The sequence below is a fragment of the Zonotrichia leucophrys genome, chromosome 3 (genome assembly GCF_028769735.1).
Source record: "Zonotrichia leucophrys gambelii isolate GWCS_2022_RI chromosome 3, RI_Zleu_2.0, whole genome shotgun sequence".
In the NCBI taxonomy this organism is placed as follows: Eukaryota; Metazoa; Chordata; class Aves; order Passeriformes; family Passerellidae; genus Zonotrichia; species Zonotrichia leucophrys.
The window spans coordinates 83,082,789-83,101,168 of NC_088172.1; the positions used below are offsets into that span (position 1 = coordinate 83,082,789).

Sequence of the window (18,380 nt, forward strand, 5' to 3'; positions counted from 1 at the left end):
AGAGAAGGTTTTTAGGTATTGATTTTTAGGTGAATAGTGTCTCCTACTTTCACAGACACTGCTTTTCCAGTTCTCACCTACTTTCATTCTGTACAATCTGCATGTACAGATTTTTAAATGCACTTTTTTTTAAAGCTACATCTCTCATTCTCTACCTGTTATAACTCTTCAGTAGCAGTTAAAACAATGCTGTTTCATGTCTTAATATTTGCAGGCTGTGTAAAATACTCAAGAGAACCACACGAAAATTAAACAATTTTGCTTCTCAGTCATCTTTGCCAAAGTGAAAACAGACATTATCTAACCCTTCCCTGTATGCAGGAAGACAACTACAATGAATTTTCATGTTTTCACCAGCAACAGCAGCAACAAAACAAAGTATTTACCTTCATAATTTTGTACTACTTAAGTAGAAATAAATGCACAGGCAAAACAAATTCCCTTGAAAATGAAATCTGAACTTTCTTTGAAATTTTATCTTCAAAGAAGTAACCTCTGAACCTTACACCAAAGCACAGGAAGATGATGAATACACTTCAGTGTTTAGGCAATCCTGCTGTTAACAAAACACTGCCTGCAATCACATAGACAGAACTCTTAATTTAGTGACTACGCACACCATCTAAGCCAGCAATGAGAGGAGAGGTGTTCAGCTCCTCACCTAAGGAATATGCCCACTCCAGAACCACAGGTGTACGTATGTGCAGTACAGGCTCCAACATCTTCCCCTTCAAGTTCAGTCTGACAGCAGTAACTCTGAGAACACAGCATGGTCCCACACACAAGGCACAATGTTGGGGCTCTGCTTTTGTCACCACCTGATTTCGGACACCTTTCATTAGGAAAAAAGAAAGAAAAAGAAACTCACTGTATGTGTAAACTCCAGATAGTAAAAAGATTCAGAACTACTTTTGAACATTTATACAGTTAACAGCTAAAATTTCCATTTCCCTGTTTCACTGAAATACAGGGCAGTTTGGCTGATAAATGCCATGTGCCTTTTCTGATTCCATTGACAACTTTCAGGTTAAAGGTTTCCCAGCTGATGAAAGGAGCAGCAGACTTTGGGGTGCTCTGTAATTGCACACAACTTACGAGAAATTGGATGCTTGGTTAATGAGGCAGCTGTAGTCGTCCGGAAGGTCTATTAATTTGTTGGATTCTCTTGCATAGCTAGAATAAAGCAATCAAATCAGCACTCATATTTCAATGAATAACACACAAGCAGCTTCAAACTCATTCATGTTTTCCTGACTCATCTAAACAGCATCTGTGAGTAATTAATTTTTTAAAGTTTCCCTCTTTTCTGCCATTCTTCCAGTAAAATGGTAGAACATAAAAAGATGCACACACATCTCTCAAATAAACCTCCTCCCCTTTTCTTAGTCTTATTTTTTATGAATCTGAAAAAATGCAGAGGTGGAAAATACATGTTATTTGTATACTTTTAGCAAACCTAATTATGAGGTCACTATAGATTTAAAGGAATATTTTTTCTCTCGTGTATAATTTTATTTGTATTTTCTTTTTGTCACTGATATTGAATGAAAAATAGTCTGACTTTCAAGCTGTATCCTGAAGAGAATGAAATATGCATGCCATGTAAATGACCCATTTAATATCAAATACTTATATATTTGAAATGTATTTAAAAGTAACAGATACTACACACAAAATTCTAATAATTGTCAATTCTAGAAATAATACAAGTTAGACTGTGAAATGCAAGCAGAATTTTGTAACAGAAGCAATGTACAAGAACATGCTGAGAGGAAAAAGAAATCATCATTGTCAAGTTAGACATAAGATTGGGAAGAGCAGGTAAGAATCAGCAAAAGAAACACATAGAAAAGATCCCAACAATCACATGTGGCAGGAAATCAATTACACAACTTAAATACTCTTACTGTGTAAGAAATTCTGTTAAATGGTCTGGTATTTCTCAGATTGAGTGTTTAATTTTTATTTTTATCACAGCCTTATTGTATGCATAATGCTAAAAGATTACATTTATGTATTTAGCACAGGAGATTAAAAAGCAGGGATATGTTTTTAATGACAGCACTGTGAACTTCACATTCATTTCTAATTATTAGGATAATTGTTAACCACTATTTTTACCCAGCCTTCAGAAAGAACAACACTCTAAATGCTTTTCTACACCCACTAACTATTAAATGCATTCTGAATTCAAAGTAATTGTGCAGCAAGAACAAATGTATGAAAAGCTGATATTCTTTTCAGCAATTGACTCAGTGTTAGCTTTACTGAAGGAATTGGATTCTTTAAAAAGATAATTTAAAAAGCTCTTCAATGCTTGGTATATTTAAAGAAAGGTTATACACATCTTTTAGCAACATCATATTTTTTGCATCAGAAGGTACAAAGTAATAGGAAACATGGGATGAAATTTTATGACTGCACATCAGTCTAAAATAAAACCCTAATATTAAACTTCACCTTTAAAATCTACTCATTTAGGCAATATTTCCTTTTCTTACAATATTAAAAAAATCACTTCTTCCCTAATATCTTTATTATTCAACAAAGCAGAACAGATATGATGTTATTATAAACACCCATTAGAAAAAGTTTTTTGAGAATGCTGCAACATTAAAGTTTTTATGTTTACCTGATAGCATGTCTCTTGCCTTCCAGGTATCTTTTTACTTCATTGTTATTGCACCAACTACAAGGAAAAATACTGGCTTTTAACTTCAATAGATGATAGAAATAGAAATGAATAAAAAATCCAAAGTACATCTATTAAAAAACCAACACAACCAAAATGGTTTCTCTCAAAATACTTCATTCATAAACACTGATCAAAACCTGTGATTCACTTCCATAGGTATTCCTGGGAGAATACTTACACTACTATATTGTGCAAGATTCCTTATTATATTAAAACTAAGCACAAAACCACAACTTACCCTTCTATTAATGTGTTCAGAATCTCACTGTTTTCTTGAAAAAGGCAAGTGAGGTTGTTTGGCAAGGAAAGATAGCTACATAAGTGTTCAAACTGGTTTGCTCCGTTTACTGAAAAACAAAAAAGGTGCAATTGTCATAACTTCATTTTTAAAATGGTTCTGATGATCACTTTCAGGTTCACATTCTATCCCTACATATGCCATATGTGGAGGACAGTAAAGAATGTTACCAACATCAATTATCTGGGGTGTAACAGTGAATTTACAGAGATATAATAGTATATAATGCAAATAATAATCCATGGTTTGGATTGGAGGCACCCTAAAGACCATCTCATTCCAACCCTCCTGCCATGGGCAGGGACACCTTCCACTAGAGCAGGCTGCTCAAAGTCCCATCCTACCAGCCTTAATATTAATTATTAGCAGATGCTGATTAAATGAAATCAATGCAAGCATAAGCAGGTCTCATTTGAAAACAACAATCCATAGGAGCTTTGAAACCATCAAAATTTCATTATTAAGAAGAAGGGAATCAATCTCTGTTTTAGGTAATCTAGAATAGCATTTACCTTTATATTAAAAATACATTTTTAAAACAACCCTTTTTTTTTTTTTTTGCCTTTTTCATTATGCTGACATGATGCTGCACTGGTAACAAACCCACATCAATTCAATCAGCTTCTTCCGACAAGAGAGTTTAAATGTAATTTATTTTGACCATTAACGTTTATGTCTTGAAAACTAATTTAATGCAAAGCAGACAATACCTTGAATTTCTGAGGGTGCTGGGACTCCATTTAAGTAATGAAAAAACAAAGCAGAACATCTCAGGAAAGGCATGATTCCAGCTTTTAAATTCCTCCACAGGTGCCAGCCTGAGGAAATTTCTTTCAAGGCACTTAAGAAAGTAAAAGAAAAAAGTTTGCTTTTATTTAATAATTTCAGTTTGAGAGCTATATTTAGTAAGTCAGCAGTCACACTGCATACTAAATTACTGACTTCAACTGAAACAATCACTATGCAAAGTGCTTATTTCAAAGCAATCTCCAAGAAAAACAACAAACCAGAGATTCATAAAAATGTAACCAACTGAGACAGTAATTTAAGGAGAATTCTGCATAAACATTTCAAATCACAAAATGGTTTTTATTGGAAGGGATTTTACAGATCATCTCATTCCAATCCCTCTGCCATGGGCAGGGACACCTTCCACTAGAGCAGGCTGCTCAAAGCCCCATCCTACCCAGCCTTGAACACTGCCAGGGATGGGGCACACACAACTTCTCTGGGCAGCCTGTGTCAGTGCTTCACCACCCTCACAGGAAACAACTTCTTCCTAATACCTAAATCAAGTTCTTCCTAATAGCTAAAACCTACTTCCTTTCCATTCAAAGCCATTGCCATCCTAACTGTACTCAGACACTGCCAATTCCAGATTCTGACCAATGAAAATGAAGAATAAAAAAGACACTGCCTAATAAAAATGTTTCCAAACACAATCTTCATGAGCAGGTCCCTTCCTGATCACAGGTGAATTTACAGGAATAGTTACTTAAGAAAATCTAGAAGTGCTGGATTAGAAACAAGATGTAAGAGTTCCCAACTTAAAAGTATCATCTTTGACAGCACTAGTATATAGAATTCAGTCAGTAGTTAATGTTCAGCTCAGGAGGGAGAAAAATAACAAAATTTTAGCAAAAGATCATGGGTTTACCTTCCTGTACACTGGCAAAGAAATTTATACAGTGTAAGCACAGCTACTTCCTCTTCACTGTTAGTGTTTTCTTGGTCCATGCCATTCTCTTCTGAAGAAGAAATAAATAATTAACAAATTGTTTCCTATATACATGTTTACACAACAAGAATGTTATTTTTTCAAGTTCTGATAAAAATGCCCAAACTAAGTGAAGTATTCCATTGAGATAGAATATGAGGTACTGGACAGCAGTTTTCTGCTGCACACCTGATGTGGTAAGCTTGTGCTATTGTCAGCTCCAGTGAGCTGCTGGTTCAGCTGTTCAGTTGGTTGGGTTTCTTGACATACATGCTTGGAGTTCTTTGCTTTTGGAAAACTTCCACCTTATCCAGCTCCTCTTGCCAGGAGATACATCAATTCCTTACTGTGCTAACTGCAACTCATTCATCACCCAATGCTAAGCCAAGGCTGCAATAAACATTTCCAGGTACTGCTACAGTAGCTGGAAAGCCAGGATTCATGACTAGCTATGCTCCAAGAAACTCCTGGTGCAGAGCAATAAAGACAACGTGACTAACTTGGACTCAGAGTACAATTTATCAATACTCTTTGTGGGCTCAAAGGCAGCACCAACAATTCTATTTTGTAACTGTAAAGTGCACACATTTACCAGCAGCATCATAGTTTTTTCCTAAGTAAAGACTGGAGGAATTGTTTCAATAGAAGTTGAGACAAAGTAGCATTACCTGTTGATGAGGTAAGTAAAATTTGTATTATGTGTGCCATAGTGACAAGATGAAACAGGTGAAGATCTCCAGTGCCAAGACTAACCCCTGAAAAATCCTGACAATGTATGGCAGGGAAAGAGAGCACCAAGCTTACCTGTGAAAGAAAACAAGAAAGTTGGTACATTCCTTCCCCTTTTGAATCTTCCCCTTCTCTCTGCCCACGCTACAGCTACAGGCCTTGGAGGCAGCATACTACATAAGGTTAATTTTTAAGCTAATTACACAGACATTATTTAAGAGAAAAACAATTATCTATCAGGAGACTTTTGAGTCTGTTTGTTTTTCGGGTTTGTTGTTTTGTGGGGGTGGGTGTTTCATGTATTTTGGGGTTTTTAACAGACAATGAGTATGCATTCTGTCTCATCTTGTTCCTTTTTAATTTATAGAAAACAATACTTTTATTCAATACTTTTATTAAGAATACTTTCATTAAATTTAAAGTCTTGAAAGTGTATTAAGTAGTGAAAAAATACTAAAAACCTGAACATTTTGAAAGGCTCCTAACCCAGAGTAAAGAGAAAGTTTTCAATAGTTTTTATGAAGTGGTTACTGGATCAAAACATTATTAATATATATTAAGAAATACTTACCAATAAATGAAACATGTCAATATCAAGTATGCAAGGAAGATTCTCATTTTTTTCATTAGGCACCAGTGCTAAGTATTTTGGAGAGAAAAAAAAATATTAATTGAACATTTATACATGAAAATATTTTAGTCTACTTCAGTTAAAAAATGAGAGCCATCTCCTTCATTTACATGCTTAAAGAACTTAAAATACAAATGTACCTGTTTTTTCCAGAGTCAATTCAAGAATTGTTCAACATTATTGGAAAAGAGTCTTGCCTACTTTATTGTATTAAAACAAAACAATAGTGACTAAACAGGAACACTGATGGTTGTCTCTTGGACAGCTGCTCAAGTAAAACTTCTGCAATTTGCTTAGCTTCACAAGACCGCCTGAATGTGCCTCACACAAATTATTTGCCTTACTTACTCAAAAATTCATTGTTACAGTCTCTTGAATTCATCACTTTAATTAAGGTAGAGCTAAGTGTTGGTCTCTACCTCTCTGTAGTATTTACAGTAACAACAAAGTGTTAACCAAAGCACTCCAGCTGACAATAGAAATTCACACACTTAATGAATTCCAAGCACCTTCATTTAAAAGTAAACAGAAATTCAGTGTTTTGAAAAATGCTACAAGATATTTTAAGTAACAATCAAGGAACAGTTGCTTACTTCTTTACTCTAAGCAGTAAAATCTGATTTGTAATAAAGTTGCAGCTCCGGGTATATGGGTATATTTTACAATACAGCTATAAGTATTAAGCTGCCAAGTTTAAAAACACTACTAGATTAAAAAATAGTCTCATCATGACAACTTAAAAATACTTCAGTTGAAGACTGCTGCCTTGCTGGCCAAAAAAACTGAGAGCTGAAGACAGGTGACAGTTGGAAGCTATTTCTATTAGCAAACATTTCACCATGTCTCAGATTTCAAATGATTTCCATTTTGTCAGCATATAGCCAGAGAACTCAACCCAAAAGTGTGAAAAATTCCGTATCAAAAACATGACCAGAGCAAGAGATTTTCAAAACCAAACTTATTTTCAATAAGTCATCTTTATGTATTGTTTACAGAATACAGACAGATTAAAGGCTCATAATTTTCATTATCCCTAGCCTGAAAAAATAAAATAGCAGAAACTTTGCCTTCATAAAAACAAAAGCAGTACAGTTGGTTCTGTCAGTTGGAAGGAAGAAGAGTTTTGAAGAAATATTGATTCAAGTTTCCAAGAAAACCCAAAACACTCAGAACATCATATATTGCAAAGTTCCTGTCCAACAGCCAGCAGCATTTTCTCTTCTGCGTCACACAGAAAACAGCCCAACCATTATGCTACAAACTGATGTCAATTAAGTTTTTCCCCATAAAGCTGCCAGCTGTTTGCTGAAGTAGCTGGTTTCCATCTACTAGTAATTTCACTTTATCAATGCATTTTAAAAGTTTCTCTGCTCTACTGACTGGAGATATTAAAAGTTATCCCATTTTATAATCCCCTTTCAGAACTGTCCTCTCATGGGCAATTACTTCATTAGACTGAACTTCAGACTTTTCATCTGTATCTAATAATGCTTCAAGCTTGGAACATTTTGGCTGTTCTCATTAAAATTCTCAGTTAACATATGACATTACATAGTAAGTCCTGTCTTATCAGAGATTCTACTTTTCAGAGAGAGAAGTTTGCAAATGTATTACAGACTTCTGCAAATATCCCTTCCACACTACATTAATCTTAATTTCTTCATGTTTAAAGCTCCAGTAGATTATTTTTGTGAAGGACCACATTTCCTTCTCGTTTACTCTAGGTATCTTTCTCTAATGAAGAATCAACAGAAATCCTTCATAGCAAAATATCCATGCTTCTCTTGGAGCTGCAGTCCAAAAGAATGTCTTCTTTCTTGACACAACACATAGAGGTGAAAACAGCAGCTCAGTACTAACAGTCATTCTGAAAGTACTCATATATCTCTTCACAAAAAACCCAGCATAAGGTGTCAAACTTACATGCTAATAGAGTACAAAAGTGACCCTGTACTGCTGAAAGAGATGAAACTGTCCAGTGAGCTGCTGCAAATCTCGTTAACGACGTAAGGCAGTCATCCTGTAAAAGCAAAGAAAAAGAGACACTGCCACAGTTAATGAAGCTCCTCAACATGAAAAGGTCTTCTGACTTAACAGCATTTTTCTCAGGCCTCTCAACTGCAGTTTATGGGGGCAGTTTGATTGTGTAAGTATATGACAGATACTTATGTTTATGCAAATATGCAAGTTCCTTTTGGCATTCTTATTTTGACTGTTGCCATGAGAAACTGCAGCTTTAATAAATTATGTATTTATAGGAACAGTTTTGCTAGATGTGATTTTAAAATAGTTTAATGATCAGATACAGATCAACTAAACAATAGGGTCCAACAAATAAAACTATCCAATAACCATAACTTAAAATGCAGATATTCCTCACTAATGAAGCAAAGTCCCTTTTTTTTCCACCAATTCAGAAAGGAATTGCTACTTGTTCCTTACCTGTCGACAAGGTAAATGACCAAATAATGGCTTATCTTCATCAGCTAAAATTCGTTCTGGAAAAAAAAAACCACAAAAATCATTGTTGTGAGTTTAACCAAATTCTGAAAATCTCCTATAAAGGAGGCAAATGAACAGATCAGTACCTATAGTCTGTATTGTGTAAGCACAGCTGCCCCAGCACATGATAGGTACACGTGGGTCTTCCTCATTTGGATGAACCTTCAAGCCTACTTTGTAAGTTGCCGTACCAAAGGTTGTCAGCATCTCTTTTATGCTCTCAGAATAAGGATTCCTGAAACAAAGAAAACAATATTACTAATTCATTCTTTCCTCCACTGGCAGCACAGTACCTCTAATGATAAGCATTCACCCCACAGATGAACAACTGGAGTTTTCAAATTTAAGCAACAACTCCAATATCCTTCTTTGGATCTGGTATTCTGCAACCTCATTTTTTTGTGACAGATCCCCAATTATTCTTTGATTTTTTTTTTTTTTGAACCAATCTCATTTTTAGTGTTAAGAACATACAGTCTTCAAAGACAATAAAGTCAAGGCTAAATTACAAAATGTGTGTGACTGAAAGCTAAACCTCTCATCAGCTGGGACAAGAGTCTTGCATTTTGTGTGCAGCTGGCAGACCAAAGTGTGCACCACATAACACGTTTTGGTGCTTTCTCTTGAAGTGAAGAGAATTTGCAACCAAATACAAATACACCTTTACAGATGAAATTATATATTAACATCCTCTCCATTTCATAATCTTCTCCTTCATGTTTCACATGTTCTGCTGGCTATAATGATGAATCCTTCATCCAGCTACAAGTAGAACAAAACTTAATCTTCATGCTGTAATTTATATAACTGCAACACGTTTCTGCACAATGACTTTGCACATTCATGTCTGAAATTCTGCTGAATTATTTAGGACTTCTGGGATGGACTTCAATGTCATCATAATAATATTACCTTTTCTAATTAAAGTAAAATTCATATATTTGCCATAATTATTGTGACCTTCTAGCACAGAAGTTACGTTCTATTTTGACATTATGATTTTTTTCTATGATTTATGACGTTATGAATTTTTATGAATTTTTAATGATTTGCTCATATGTAAATACATACTTCAGTTTGAAATCAGGTCTAAATCCTTCAGGTAATTGTAGCTGATCCATTTTTTCTGAATGACCAGAATGGCCTGTACAAACAGAAAGTAATAAATCACTGATTATTCACCTATATGTAATTTCTACGTTATAGAAAAGTGCAGAAGCAGAATCTGAAATTTCATCACCACAAACAAATCTCAAGCTGTTCTTGCCACTTCTGCCATCATCTCTCTACTCCACTGTGGCAGAACCAAAGTGCTTGGTCTCTTCCATGAATATTATAACATTTTCACATACAAATATACAGATTTCTTCAGGCTTACTTGCACAGTCTTCATTTCGAAGTAAATGCAGGGCTTTTACTTGCTGGGATACTGTTTTGATCCACTGAGTTAGGTTTGGTTGGCTTGAAAAGTCTAACCTGTCAAAAAAAAAAAACCAAAAACTGTTAAAACAACCTCTAAGACAGAATTAGTATTTCATAAGCATTCCAACATCATTCATCTGTTTCTCAATGAGCTTTTTCTCTGCTGCCCATGCATTTTTCTATGTTCAGTTCTTTTTCTGCAGGTCCTATGCTTTCCTAATATACAATAACAAAGTAAAATCCAAAAACTAAAACAATAAGACAGGCTATCCACTTGAGTTTACCACAACAGAAGACAACAAACATTCAGGAAGATGCTCTGGGGTGTAGCTGGTTTGGCATCTTGTTTTTTTTTTACATTTATTGAGGACATTTATAAACCAAACTGACCTGTTAAACAAAACTCTTGGTGGAGGGAGCAGAGGAATAACAGTGTTGCTCAAGCATTCACAAAGTGGGCAAAGGAATTCACCATTTTCTACATCATAACTTGTGTGTACTCGTAATCTTTGTTGTCTTCGTTGCTCTTTTGCTTGGACTGCATCAAAATACCTTTAGAAAAGAGAAGACATCAGTGGCAAATTATTATTACTTCAACATAGAAATTAGAAAAATTCTCAGGAAGACACAGTTTTGCCTTTCCTGAAATATAGGTAAGATTATTATCAGAAGGAAAACCTCCACCCTCTGACTGATAAAGCATTAGTGCTTTTGGCTGCCACAATCTACCAAAGTGCTGAAGTTTACTGGGCTGTTAAAATCATGGTTAAGTCTGAACTGTACATTTAGGAAAAAAGTAGATGAGGCAGAGAGAAGTCAAAGCATTAAAAAAAACCAAACCAAACCAATCAAACAAAAAACTCAAGCAAAACAAAGCACCACAAACAAACAAAGGCCCCCAAACAAACAAAAATCACTAAGAAACAAACAAACAAACAAAAAACCAACCAAAAAAATCCCACAAAGCAAAACAAAAAACCCAACTAATTTTTACATCATTTTTTTAGAAGGATGGCATGAGCATTATCCTTGGGTGTTTTCTATTATAGGCCACAACCAAAACAAGCAGCAGCCAAAAAAACTGTTGGCTTGTATGAAAAAGGAACTGCATTCACTGGTTTGCTAAATGTAACTGCTATTACAGAAGCCTCTGATGTGGCTTAAAACATGCCCAGTGATGACCCCAAAATGACCTGAATACAGGCACCTAAGGGCATTTCCAGGAGATTATGGCAACCACAAAGGACTGTACACAAGCTACACAAGGAGATTAAAAACCTATCTTCAGTGAGCAGTGATATCAAAGACCACAAATGAAACCTGTGTGTGGTAATAGCCACAGAATCTCTGGGAGCTCCTAACACTCTTCATACACAAGGCAGAATCTGAAATTAGGCACTTCAGAAGCCATGCCAAGGAGCAAAGCAAGGGCCTAATCAAAGTCTGAGGCATGAATGGTTTGAATTTGTCACGTGGCATTAGCACCACACAGCACCAAGCATGTTTATAGGCCTCCAAAAATCAAAGAATAAAAAATAACCGCAAAAGGCTTTATTAAAATGCTAGGAAACAAAGGATAAAATTGAGTTTATGCTGAAGGTGAACTTGAACTAGCTCAAGTTCACCAATGTTTCTATTTCAAATTAACTCTGTTGGAGGAATTAAGAGTGCAAGGGGTGCACTGTCATCTAAAACCTCAGGAGAGAGCAGAAGAAGCAGCAAAAGCATTCTAGCAGTGAACTGCAAAATAACCCAAAAAATCTGCGCTCCAGGTATGTATGCACCACAGGGAATTATGCATCAGGATAAACAAGGAAGGGCAATGACAGCTGCCATGTATGCCTTTGGACTCTTCTTTACCAAGATAACAGTAAATGAAAATTATTTTGAGTATGTTTACAGCATTTGATTTCTACTCCTTTTTATCCAACAGAAAGCTGTTTTAATCACTTCCTGAAATTCCTTTTCAAGTTTACTACACGGGAGGAATTTTGCCATTAAAATTAGTGCCATGAGGCAAACTGATAACATAATGTGTTATTTGAACTGAAAATTTAAATACAGCCTCTCACCTTTGCCAACAATGAGCATGCATAATATGTCCACAGCTACCCGTGTGTGTTCCACAGGACAGGTCTGGGTGCATGAATAAGGGGTCATACTTTTCTGTATTTAAAAGAAAAGAAAAAACAAACTTTGAAATAAACATTTATCATAAAACTTGATGGCAGATTAATGTGGCCACCATTATTATTTAACTTTATCACACAAGTGTAGTTCATTTGAATAAGCATAAAACACATAACTAATCCATAACAGTTTAAACTGTTTAAATTATTTATAAGAATCACTTTACTTTGGTTTGGGTGTATGTACTGTACTTAAGTGCTTCAAACCAAGCTCTCAGAGGTGTTGGGCCCCACGATCAACCTGCAGTGTTGGTGGTTCAGCAACAATTCAGTGCAAAGATTTCTACCTGTTTACACATACAGAACCCAGAGAAATCTTCGTAACAATGCCCTTGCTCACCAACCTGTTTCACAAAGTACCTAAATCCAATATTTTTTTATTATCACTAAGAGGCATTTCAGATGGTGTAACTGAGAGGAAGAAAATGTACATCTTCTGCTTTTAAAGCACTTCCTTAACACCTCCTCTTTCTGATGTTACAGGCATGGCTTAAGAACAAACACTTCTGATTTTCAGGGTTCTTTCAACAGTTACAAATAATTTTTCACAAATGAATGGCAGAACATTGAGCTCATGCCTCACAGTGATTTACATTATTCAGCACACACATTTCTACCTCACCAAAAATATGGGAGTTTTGCCACTGATTACAATGAAGCCATTCAGAAACAGTTAATTAAGAAGACTATGTCAGTGTCTCATATGAAAAAATGTTGTTGTCCCAGTAACCCAAACACTCTTTAATATTTAAAATAAATATGAACAGCACTTACCAGGGTCTGGAGTACTTTTGTTTCTATTTTTAGACAACACAGTTGATCGTTGAATAAATGCTGCCAAGACCATAGCCCTGCTGTCCACTTTAACTTCTTGCTCCTCCTGGCACAATATACACATAACAACCTGTCTGGGTTCAGCTACTCTGGTTTGCTCTGGACCCAAGGCTGTGAGTTTTGCATCTGAAATTACAGGGCTAGAATATTTAAAGAATATTAGTGAGCAAATTATTTGAAAAACATTATAATTCAGATCATGACTTATGTGTGCTTAGTGAGTTTCTTAAATTTATGATAAATGCTCCCTGACAAAAAATAGCTTTGGCATTTATATAACAATTTCTATGTGCCCAGTAGTAGCATGCATTTTCTAGAAAAAATTCATAACCCTCCCAATAGCATAACCCACTCCAGTTTAACACAGAAACTGAATCTGCAGCCCTCCATCATCACCATCCCTTAAGTGTCTGATATGAATTTTGAAAACACTCTCCACTTCCCCAGAAAATCATTAGCATTCTCTAATTCATATTTCCAACTACCAAACAGATTTTCTTCCAAATCTTCAACAGACACATAATCAACTATTTCCAACTTAGTATGCTTAATAGCATAGTCTCTTCAGCATTATTAATAATTTACTGGTGATTTTGTACAAAAAGCAATTTGTATGTTTATTTTTATATTTATCCCACAATTCTGACAGAGAGGGGGAGGGAAGCGTTCCATTTACTGTTGGTTTTTTGTCTCAGAAACTAATGAATGTTTTTACATCAAGATCAAAAAAAAAAAAAAGAGCTTTCTGAAGCGGTAACAAGGTAACAAAAGGACAATCTGATGTAAACATTAATGAGACAACATTTAAACAAGATGCCTTTACCTATTTTCATGGGCTCCGGAGGTTGAAGTATCCAGCTCCTCCAGAGTCTGCTGAAAGAGCTCTTTGTTCTCATTAATGAAGTGCCGCTGCATCTCAGACATCTGGGCCATGATCTTCTCCCTGCGCAGCCTGGCAATCTCAGCTTTGCGCTTCCGCTCCGCTTTGTCCTTGTCACGTGAGCTCTGAAATTGCATTGTTCACTCAGTCATTGCTGAAGCCTTGTTACAGCAGATTATTTATTTTAGCTACTGCCATGTGTAACTTCTACTGACCTCAAAGCAATGAATATCTCATGAAAGACAAAAGAAAAGTCTACCAAAGAGTTATTTTGTGACCTCTTTTCTTTAGCTAGTGTTCAATGCCAGGCAGAACTGCAGATCTAGAAAGGGGAACCTCTTCCCCTCAACCTTTGACTACATTTTGTATTTCTCTTCCCTTTAAGCACTCCTAGTATAGCAGGGTAAGAGAGTGACATGTCTCATCTCTGGTGCTGCTCTCCCTCCCCAGCAGCTGCATCCCTCAATGGAGCACTACAGCACTCCAAGGTCTGTGGGCAGTACCTAGAATGTCATGTCTAGCTGCACACATTGGCAGAGCTTTTCTGGAATGATATGCATGCTAAGAATATACAAACAACCATTTCTTGCAGCAACTTTCCATGGAGTCTGAAATTATGGGAGCAGCAGAAACATTTAATGCTGTGACTGTACTGCACACAATTCTATGGAGTAGAATTACAAAAGACTTGGAGATGACAAAATATGAAACAAAGAAACACAGCTTAGGGACCTTACATATAGGTTCTTTAAACAACTCAGTTTGATCTATAAACTGAGACAGATTTTCAGAAGTCACTGATGCTTCCCATGTTTGATTTAGAGCTACAATTAGAAATACAGTCCTCTGCTAGTCACCACCCAGACCTGCTCCAGATCAGCTCTTACAGATTGCTTTTACCTCCTCCATAATATTTCCTTCTGTCTCAACCACAGGACTTGAAGAAGAGCTTTCTCTTAGCTTTTTAATAGTATTAAAGGTCTGTAAGAAAAAAAAAAAAATCTTTAATTTTTCTGGGTCATGAGAATACAACAATTATATACTATAATACTGACTATACAGTGCGAAGTATTGGAATCCATAAGAGCAAAACTAGGTCCAACAAATACACATGGGAAATAATGAAATCATCCCAATGTAATTAGGAAAGTTTCAAAAGTCTCATTTCCATGATTTTCAGTGGTAATATAAAATATATTTACCTTTAATATCCATCTGATCATGTCCTTGTGCACTTCCAGATGAGGTGCATTTTGCAGTGTTTCTAGCATAGCTAGTATGCTAGGGGAGTTACTGGGTGCTTCTCCTGGTTCTGGGAGAAAAATTACAATGAGAATTGATTATACCATTACTGGTAAATGAATCACTCACTAACAATAAAACAAGAAACCCCAGTGCTTGTTCAGCAACTGAAGAATTCCTTCAAAAGAGTATGTGATTTTTAATTCTCCCCCATTGCAAACCTTTTCATGAAAGTTCTAAACTTCTAAATTCTGAAATTTTTGCTCACTTACTGTATTTTCTTACAAGAGAAATGTATTGTATGTGCTCCCTGGCTGTTTTCATTTAGGGAACCTCCAATAATTTATTTCCCACTACTTTAAATGGAACCTTCATGTGTTAGCAAAACAAGCGGCATTAGTCAGACAATACAAAAGAGAGACAAGATTAAAAGACTATTTAAGAACATAACTATGATTTTTGCAATTGCATCTGATCACGTGCAGCAATCTTTATTAAGATGTCAAAGATATTAAGAATCAGATCTAGAGGGAATTACTCAACTTGTGGATTTCTCCTCTACCAAATGCCCTTAGTATTGTACCATCATAGAATCTACACAAGTAGAAAGCATTTATCTGTAGTCACCTTGATAACATTTTGATGCATAAACAAATATATTCTTCTGGTAAATACAGTTTCAAAAGAATAAAATATGAGATCCTGGCACTTTCAGCTATTGCAAATTTGCTATACATTTGAAAAGAAAGGCATACTTGATATTTTCTGAGTGAAGGTAAATGTTACAACATTCTCCTCACTGAGATTCTCCAGATGTTGTTTTTCTTCTTGTAGTGCCATTCCAATCAAATGCAAAACCTAGGTAAAAATTACAAATTTTAGTCATTTTCTTACATAATTCATATAATCTTGTTACATAGCTTAAGTAATTCATTAAGAAACAAGAAAGTCATATAATACAATTATATATTATGAATATATTTGAAGTTATTTCTGTATACAGAATTCCAAAGCTACACTACACAGGAGCAACAGTGTTTGTTTGAAACCATATAAAATCCATATTAAATAACTGCCTCTTTCTGTTTGCTGTCCTGACTAATGAGTGAGAAGTCAGTACTTCTCATCTTTCTCCCCATCCCCTGCATGTTACTATTGCAAGTCTCTGGACAGAACAAGCACAAAGCAGACTTTAAGTCCTTTTTATACACAAAGTTTAGCAACAAAAAATTAAAATTTGTAAGTTAAATTTGTTCTCTCTAGAAACACATTATAAAATAATGTTGATTTTTAGGTCAGTGAAGAGCTAGAATGTCCTTGAACTTAAAAAATGTAATTACCCTATTTGGCACTATGATAGAATGGCATTTTGAAGCTGAGATACTTCATTCTTGGTGGCAAACTCTGTCATGCTGCATCTGTCACTTCACAATCCTATACAAATTGGCAGGATGCTCCAGACACAAAGGTTTACTGATGCCTGGAATTCAACACTGACACCCATGTAAGGAAAGGATAATCACCTGAAAATTTGTAACACAACTAGAACACAACAGACAGAAAAAGTGGCAAAACCTGTTGAGAGTCCTGAAGTTTTTTTTCATTTGTTTAATAAACAACAGTTAATTTCTCCTCAGTCAGTCACATCTATTTAACAAGATCTCACTAGGCATGGGCCACCTCTTGCAGATGTCACATACACACCTTTACAAACAAGTGTAAAGGTGTATATGTGACATCTATTGTCGTCTTCCAAGACAAAAGTGGTTGACTTGGGAAAGCTGCAGTACAACTGCATGGCAGCATCACAGAGAAATGCCATAAGTTTCTGAGCAAGTCATAGGTCCCTAATGAATTTCACAGTTTTGAGAATGGCTGAATTTTAGTTCAGTCAAAAAAAAAAAACAAACCTAACCAACTTATTTTATTCAAAGTTACTCCAAAATCTAGCATTCTTACATTACCTAAATGCGGTGATTTGTTGTGATTACCTACATTGTTGTAATTTATAATACCAATATATCATTCCATGTTCAACTTTTTTGTGTTATACATAACTGCTTATGTGAATTTAAACTTAGCTGTAAAAGGTAATATACGCTCAATACGACTGGATGTCAAAAAATTAATACTCCGTTTCAAAACTGGGGCTTCATTGCAAAATGTTATTTAAAAATGCATCAATATTTTTAAAAAGTTTGCATTTGGACCTTAAACCAACAACTCTGCCCAATATAAAGAGCCCCTGGATGGCAGTTTACTAGTCATCTCTGCACATCCCAGAAAATGGTGATCATGACACCAAAATCTGCAATAACCATCCAGGTTTCTAAAGATCATTACAAATTGCAAGGAACAAACAGCTTAGTAAAGTTTTCAAAAGTGGATACATTTTCAAGTTAGAAATTTTTTTTTGTGCACTTTCATGGTTTTTTCCTAAAGTGATTTTGCCTAAACTGAAAATAAGCAAAGGAACATCAAGAAAAAAATCAATGTCTGCTTAACATGCAACAACTCAGATTAATGGGTTCTCTACCACAAAAAACATTATTGCTCCTGATTCAAGCAGAATTCTTCCCTCTCATGTGCATCCCATTAGAAATTTACCTGGGTCTTCCATTCACTTAAAAAACAAATTGCATCAAGAGGCAGAGGGGTTTCCCTAGTTTTGTGTATCAAGAAATACCACTTATTTCTCATTCACAGTATTCTGTATATTTCAGACACCAAGTAAACAACTCAAATCTATAAAATCATGTCAAAACGCTCTAATGACCATTCCTCCATTAGCACAAGCATTAGTTTAAATAAAAACCCCATACCCTTTGCAGCATGGACTCTGACCAGGCATAGCCATTGTGCTCCACTGCCCACTGCAGTATAGTTCCCATAATGCAGAGCATGACATCAGACTGCAGGATGTTCACCAGGCTGGCAAAAAGTGGGCAGAAAGGAGGAAGAGCTGGTGGTGGAAGTGCTGAAAGGGAAATTGGTGTGTTTGACATTTCTCCAAAATTTGCAACACCCAATTAAAATGTCTGATTTAATGGAGCAACCCAAGGCAGGGGGGTGGAACCAGATGACCTTTATGCTTTCTTCCAACCCAAACCCTTCCATGATCCTAAGGCAGAACACAGCTGCTTGATGAACAGTGCTACCAGTACAGGCTGCACCACTCAGCATGCCTTGTAACAGAAAAGCCAAAGGAATAACTTGTCAGAAGGCTGGTTCCATGATTAAT

At 35.7% G+C, this 18,380-nt stretch overlaps 1 protein-coding gene across 2 annotated transcripts in view; it reads right to left on the reverse strand.

Annotated features, from left to right (window-relative positions):
* UBR2 (ubiquitin protein ligase E3 component n-recognin 2) overlaps positions 1-18,380 on the reverse strand; it is a 55,262-nt gene that overhangs the window by 2,616 nt on the left and 34,266 nt on the right. For both annotated transcript variants that reach the window (XM_064709017.1, XM_064709018.1), the window contains exons 25-45: positions 17,962-18,116; positions 15,895-15,997; positions 15,100-15,209; positions 14,798-14,878; positions 13,841-14,022; positions 12,958-13,157; positions 12,067-12,160; positions 10,385-10,546; positions 9,951-10,048; positions 9,644-9,716; positions 8,659-8,807; positions 8,513-8,568; positions 7,994-8,090; positions 6,011-6,078; positions 5,379-5,514; positions 4,651-4,741; positions 3,704-3,834; positions 2,934-3,042; positions 2,633-2,689; positions 1,096-1,173; positions 662-832 (exon numbers count right to left, since the gene is read on the reverse strand). In XM_064709017.1, the coding sequence (XP_064565087.1) occupies positions 662-832; positions 1,096-1,173; positions 2,633-2,689; positions 2,934-3,042; positions 3,704-3,834; positions 4,651-4,741; positions 5,379-5,514; positions 6,011-6,078; positions 7,994-8,090; positions 8,513-8,568; positions 8,659-8,807; positions 9,644-9,716; positions 9,951-10,048; positions 10,385-10,546; positions 12,067-12,160; positions 12,958-13,157; positions 13,841-14,022; positions 14,798-14,878; positions 15,100-15,209; positions 15,895-15,997; positions 17,962-18,116 (2,401 nt within the window). The remainder of the gene's footprint in view (positions 1-661; positions 833-1,095; positions 1,174-2,632; positions 2,690-2,933; positions 3,043-3,703; positions 3,835-4,650; positions 4,742-5,378; positions 5,515-6,010; positions 6,079-7,993; positions 8,091-8,512; positions 8,569-8,658; positions 8,808-9,643; positions 9,717-9,950; positions 10,049-10,384; positions 10,547-12,066; positions 12,161-12,957; positions 13,158-13,840; positions 14,023-14,797; positions 14,879-15,099; positions 15,210-15,894; positions 15,998-17,961; positions 18,117-18,380) is intronic.